The sequence below is a fragment of the Musca domestica genome, unplaced genomic scaffold (genome assembly GCF_030504385.1).
Source record: "Musca domestica strain aabys unplaced genomic scaffold, Musca_domestica.polishedcontigs.V.1.1 8, whole genome shotgun sequence".
NCBI classification, from domain to species: Eukaryota; Metazoa; Arthropoda; class Insecta; order Diptera; family Muscidae; genus Musca; species Musca domestica.
The window spans coordinates 12,461,759-12,467,227 of record NW_026712409.1 but is presented as its reverse complement, the minus strand read 5'-3'; the positions used below and the strand labels follow the sequence as shown (position 1 = coordinate 12,467,227).

The following is a 5,469-nucleotide window of genomic DNA, read 5'->3' as shown; positions in this document are numbered from 1 at the left end:
ACGAAGACGTGGACCTGCACAGACAATTTTCTGTCATAGGCTGTAGCATTCATTACGAACTTCAAATACAAAATTTTAAATAGTTCCGGTAAATAATGTCTCTAAAATCATCAGAATACTGAATATCGGGAGGTACCGTTATATGAGGGCTATACGAACGCAAATACCAAAATTGAAACAATTCCGGTAAATAATGTCGCTAAAATCATCAAAATACCGAATATCGGGGGTACCGTTATATGGGGGCTATACGAAGACGTGGACCTACATGGCCCATTTTCAATGCCAAAAGTCCTGCAGACATGATACACATTTGAGTAAAATTTTATCAACCTACTTCATTTCGTTCGGAAGCTAGAGTGATTTCCAAAGACGGACAGACGGACAGACAGAAATAGACATAGAATTTTATGCTGATCAAGAATATATATACTATGTGGGGTCTAAAATGTATATATTCCGAGGTGTTACAAACGGAAGGACAAACTTAATATACCCTCCATGCTATGGTGAAGGGTATAAAAATTAATCCAGGATATTTTTAGAGACTATTGAATCAATACACCTGGTTTCTGCAAGATGCCTGATATCTCTCAAATTTTTAAGTAAATTTTCCTTTGAAAATTTTAAGTTTTTAAAATTTTTAAGGACTAATGGAGCAATACTAGCTGGTTACAAGCTTATTTGGGAAAAACCGAAAAAAAAAGTTTTCAATTTAGTCTTAATTTTGTCAGTTGTAATGTTTTATATAATTCAGAGTTGCAAAATGGCCAAGAGCGGACAAATGGCCAAGATACAAGCTATTGTGGTATTAGTTCAGGCTTGTCTATTGCTGTTTTTTCTCCGTTTTTAGGTACAAATAAATTTGTGCCTCAAATGGTTATAGAATATTGAACTATAATAATGAATAGGTGACTCGATATCTCAATGAAAATTTAAATAAACGGAAAATCTTAAGGCATACCTAGGAAAATCATTAATATCCTTTTTTATTGTTGCAAAATGGTCAGGCTTTATCTCTTTATTGTTGTTTTTATAAAAAACAACGTTTGTTTATTGGTGGAGAACAATGGTAATGTTTACCAGGGGGTAAGGTAGGGAATACATAGGAATGAGCCACCAATCCTTATCAGTCTCCTTGTTTTTTGTCTGGGATATTCTCCCCTGAAGTTATTTTAAAAATCACTTCTATGACAAAAAAAAACATTTTTTACCCAAGTGACGAGATCATAAGCTCGATAGAAGAGGAACCAAAGAATTAAATAAACCCCCTTTCCGAAACCTAGTTATTCCCTGCCTTACCCCCTGGTAAACATTAGCATCGTTCTCCACTAATAAACAAACGTTGTTTTTATAAAAACAACAATAAAGGGATAAAGCCTGACCATTTTGCAACAACAAAATACTACGGTATCCCGAACAAACAAGCCAACACTGTTCTATACTTTTTTTTTTTATTTAAACAAATAACAACAATTAACTATAAAATGTATTTAAATGAAGCTCCTCAGAAAACCCAAGAAGCTTTCCATGCAATGAATTATTTACCTAAATTATATAAGGTATTTCCAGTATTTCTTAAAATATTTCTAAAATTAAACCTAAAAATTATTGTCTAATTTTAAAAAATTATTTCTCTGACGTTTTCTCCTCCAAACTTTTCTTGAGTACCCTCATTTTCGAATAGACAATATCCCAGTCAACAAAACCACCCACAATGTGACGAACATTATTCTGGGTATCATCATAACCGGTACGGCCGTGCAACATACGTAGATTATTGAAAGTCAAAACATCGCCAGGTTGGGTTTTGAAGGTCACCGCTTGTTCGTGGGCCCAACGCACGAATAGAGCATTAGCACGATACCAGGGTACAACTTTGTCAACATCTACATTGAAGTGGGTATCACGCTGGGGTACACTGTGATTGATGCGGACGTATTGGCCATCGCGGTCCAAACTGCAAAGAGAGGTAGCAATGAAACATAAGAGCAAAATTCGTCTGTTTATGAATGTCGGAAGATAACGAAAATATATTTTTGAATTAAAAAAAATTGAAAATATATTTAGAACTTCATTCTTCCGAAATACATGAACAGACCACAAATTAAATTATTTTTGTTAATTGCTTTTACTCACTTTATTACGGGAGCCCTCCACATATTGTGAAACGAAACACCGGCATCTTGTCCAATATCGCTCCAATCGACCAGAGTTTCACTGAGAATCTTAAAATATTCCGGTTGTTTTTCCTTGAGTTGATTGGCAATGTTGAACCCGTCGGTGAGGAGATTCCAACCACCTTCGGATTGGGATTGCTCCAAGGTGTGTAGAATGGTAACACTGGGTTTATATTCGTAGTAAGGCAAATCTGTGTGGAGCGGCAGTGGAGCAGCGAGATATGAGTAATTTTTGGCTCCGGGGCGTGATATAACGCTGAACTCTTCACTGAAATTGGAGACATACACATATTGAAGGGAATCTTGCAAATTTCTTTTGCAGGTTTTTAGTCGAACATGTAGGAATATTTTAAAACAAGTATTCTATCGAAAAATGCTAATATATTTAGAAAAACCTTACATGTTAAGGAGACCCCTAAATGCTATCATAGTCTTGTGTGTCTAGAAGGTACCTATAAGTCCTTCAGAAGAACTCCAAAAGGTCTTCAATACCTTAAAGAGCCCTAGAAGGTATTTTCATACAAAACTTTGAGAATGAAAGGAAAGAATATCTGGTATGTCATATAAGCGTAGAAGAAGTCTGGAGGGTCTTCTGTCAGTCTAAGATAAGAAGATGATTTTCTAAATCTGAAAGACCTCAAAAATGATATTTTTATGGAAGATATCTGAAAGCCCTCCATAATACCTCTATCTCTAAAAGATATTTCATGATTTGAAGAATTTCGTACGGCCTTCTATGGCCAGGAGAAAAACAAACAGCTTTTTATGTCTGAATGAGCGCTTGAAGGTATTCTATATTTCTATTGAGTCTAGAAATTAGAAGAACTCCAAAAGGTCTCCTAGAAGCCTTTTATGTCTGAAAGAGCCATGGAAGGTATTATATATCTTATCCTACTGACAGCCTCAAGAAAGTTATCCAATTCCATATGACCTGTGGAAGGCCACATTTCTCAGGATGAGTTTGTATATTTAAATAAAAGTTCTTCTACGTTTAAAAGAATTTTAGTTGGTCTACTATGTATAGAATATCCTTTAGAAGGTCCTCTATGTTTAAAATTTCAGAAAGTCTTCTATTCTTAGATGAAAAGGTATTATATACCTAGGCAACCTTCAAAGTGTCTTCTTCATCTTGAAGACCTCTAGAGGTGTCTTATGTCTCTATAGTCTATTCCTAAATATTCTATTCCTAAAATGGCGGAACTCTAAAAATTCTTCCATTCAATCTAGAGGGCCTCTGGAAGATCTTCTGTGGTTAGAAGAGTTTTCTATGGTCTTCTATGTCTAGAAGATCTCTAGAGAGTGTTCGATGTCAAATAGGTATTTTAGGAGGTCTTTAATGTCTAAAGAGATTCCTCTATACTTGAAAACCTTCAACATGACTTCTTTGTCCAGATAACCTCTAAAGGCCTCATCAGAATGGTATCTTCTAAAAGACCAGGTCTTCCATGTTCAGAAGATCGCTCTGCTATTCTTAAAAAAATATTTCAAATGTTATACATACGACTAGGAATCTCATCACTTCACACTATACACTCACAAAAAATTGTCCGTTCATAACACACACTCACTCAAAACCACAACACTAAACTTACCCATATGTAGTCTTTCTAATAAATCCAACACGATTACAAATTGTTTTCACTACACCAATATCGAGAGGGGCATTCTTCAACATGCTGACACCCCAGACGGCCAAGGTGTCTAGCCAATCCTTGAGAACTGCAAATTAAACGACTGAACTTCATAAATATTTCTCAATAATACCCTTCACTCCCTTACCTTCATCCTTTTCCATGATATCCTTGAACTCAAAAGTTTTCAAAATTTTCGAAAACTCCTCTTTGCTCCATGTCTGTGTTTGAGGACGATACCAGTCCTTGAGGAACTGCTCGCGATTCTCCTTGGAGAAATTACGTTCCTTGAGCCAGTCCAAGGAGAAAGTGGACTGGTGATTATCGGACCAGTTAATGTGTATTTGATTTTTCTTTTCGTCGACGGAAATTTGTTCCACCTTGACGTCACAATCGAAATTTGTCCAACGCATGGGTTTACGACTCAGCGAGTCCTTGTGGAAACACTGGTCACAGAGGCAATTGTCACGCAACCAAATACCGGGAAATTGCATGGCCGGTGCCTGGGTTAAATCATTTTCTTGAACCACCACAATTTGTTCGGATCCATGAACCGAGGCCGAGAGGTTATCACCTTCACGCGATACTTCCTGGGCCTTGGCCGAAAGGTGGCGATTCAAAGGATTGCCACCCTTTGATTTTAGATTTCGGGTTAATTGTTGCAAGGCTTGACGTGTTAAAAACATGATTGTTTTCTTCGGTTCAAATTTAAGGGTCTGGGTGGAGATCCGCTCTGAACTGTACACTTTGGCGAGTGCCGCAAGAATGATTTACTGGAAATTTGTTTTGTGGTTAAAAAGTCTAGAGGACTTAAAAACTACATAACGTTTGCAGATTCTCTGACAAAGAACTCTTATCAGTGGTCAACGTAAAGGACCGAAGAGGGCGGGATGTTGTCGAAATTCTCATCTTCTGCAAAATTTGTGATTAGACAGACAGAGATATACTCAAATATTTTTTTTGGGCAAATTTAAAGCTATCCCAAAAATGTTTTGTTTTCTTAGCCACCCTGCGATAAGAAATGACTCACATCGTCGATGGTTTGTTTAACCAGTTGACTGTGGGATTTGGGTTCAATCCGGATGCGCAAACTTTAACAAATTTGATAATTACATTTTCAAATTTCAACGGATTTAGTTTCTAAGCGGTTATGGAAATTTGGAATATTCGAAAAATCTAAGTTAGCTATTAAAGCCACGCTTATTGATGGCAGACAAGTTATCGGTAAATATGGCATGATTCCCCAATGCCACAGACAAAACATATATGTGTGTGTATTATGACGTAGAGGTGAAATATATTGTTTTGATTCGTGTGCCTCCAAGGGTGGGATGTGAGTGATTTGGGGCCGTATTTCAGGGCCTGAATACTGAGTTTAAATAGATGTGTTTTTTTTTGTAAATAAAATACCGAATTCAAATCTTCTGGAGATAAGAGACTTTCATAAGATCTCTTCATACACAAAAGACTGCCTGCGGATCTTCTGTGGCTAGACGATTTTCTAGAAGTCTTTGATGGAGAGAGTGCGAGAATCAGGGTTTCTCTACAGAGAATAGGATGTATAGGTTATTTATTTACCTCCTCCTCTCAAAACTATATATCTATAGTGGCCTTCATATAAAATTTCAGCTCTATCCTAAGACCCTCCCTAATTTACT

General features: G+C 36.7%; 1 protein-coding gene across 1 annotated transcript; it reads right to left on the bottom strand.

The window, feature by feature from the left end:
• Window positions 1-1,610: 1,610 nt before the first annotated feature.
• On the bottom strand, window positions 1,611-4,747 carry LOC101893754 (gamma-butyrobetaine dioxygenase). Its single transcript, XM_005182368.4, has 4 exons — window positions 3,960-4,747; window positions 3,773-3,899; window positions 2,140-2,448; window positions 1,611-1,960 (listed from the first exon to the last, which is right to left on the bottom strand). Exons 1-4 carry the CDS (start codon window positions 4,495-4,497, stop codon window positions 1,630-1,632), a joined length of 1,305 nt encoding a protein of 434 aa, XP_005182425.1. The 5' UTR covers window positions 4,498-4,747; the 3' UTR covers window positions 1,611-1,629.
• Window positions 4,748-5,469: the final 722 nt, after the last annotated feature.

Bases quoted from the DNA above. Each gene is read 5' to 3' on its own strand.
- LOC101893754 (XM_005182368.4), bottom strand. From the start codon at position 4,497: ATGTTTTTAACACGTCAAGCCTTGCAACAATTAACCCGAAATCTAAAA. The intron at 2,449-3,772 runs GTAAGTTTAGTG...CTCCAATTTCAG, and splicing joins ATTAGAAAGACTACATATGG to TGAAGAGTTCAGCGTTATAT. The intron at 1,961-2,139 runs GTGAGTAAAAGC...CTCTCTTTGCAG, and splicing joins TGGAGGGCTCCCGTAATAAA to TTTGGACCGCGATGGCCAAT.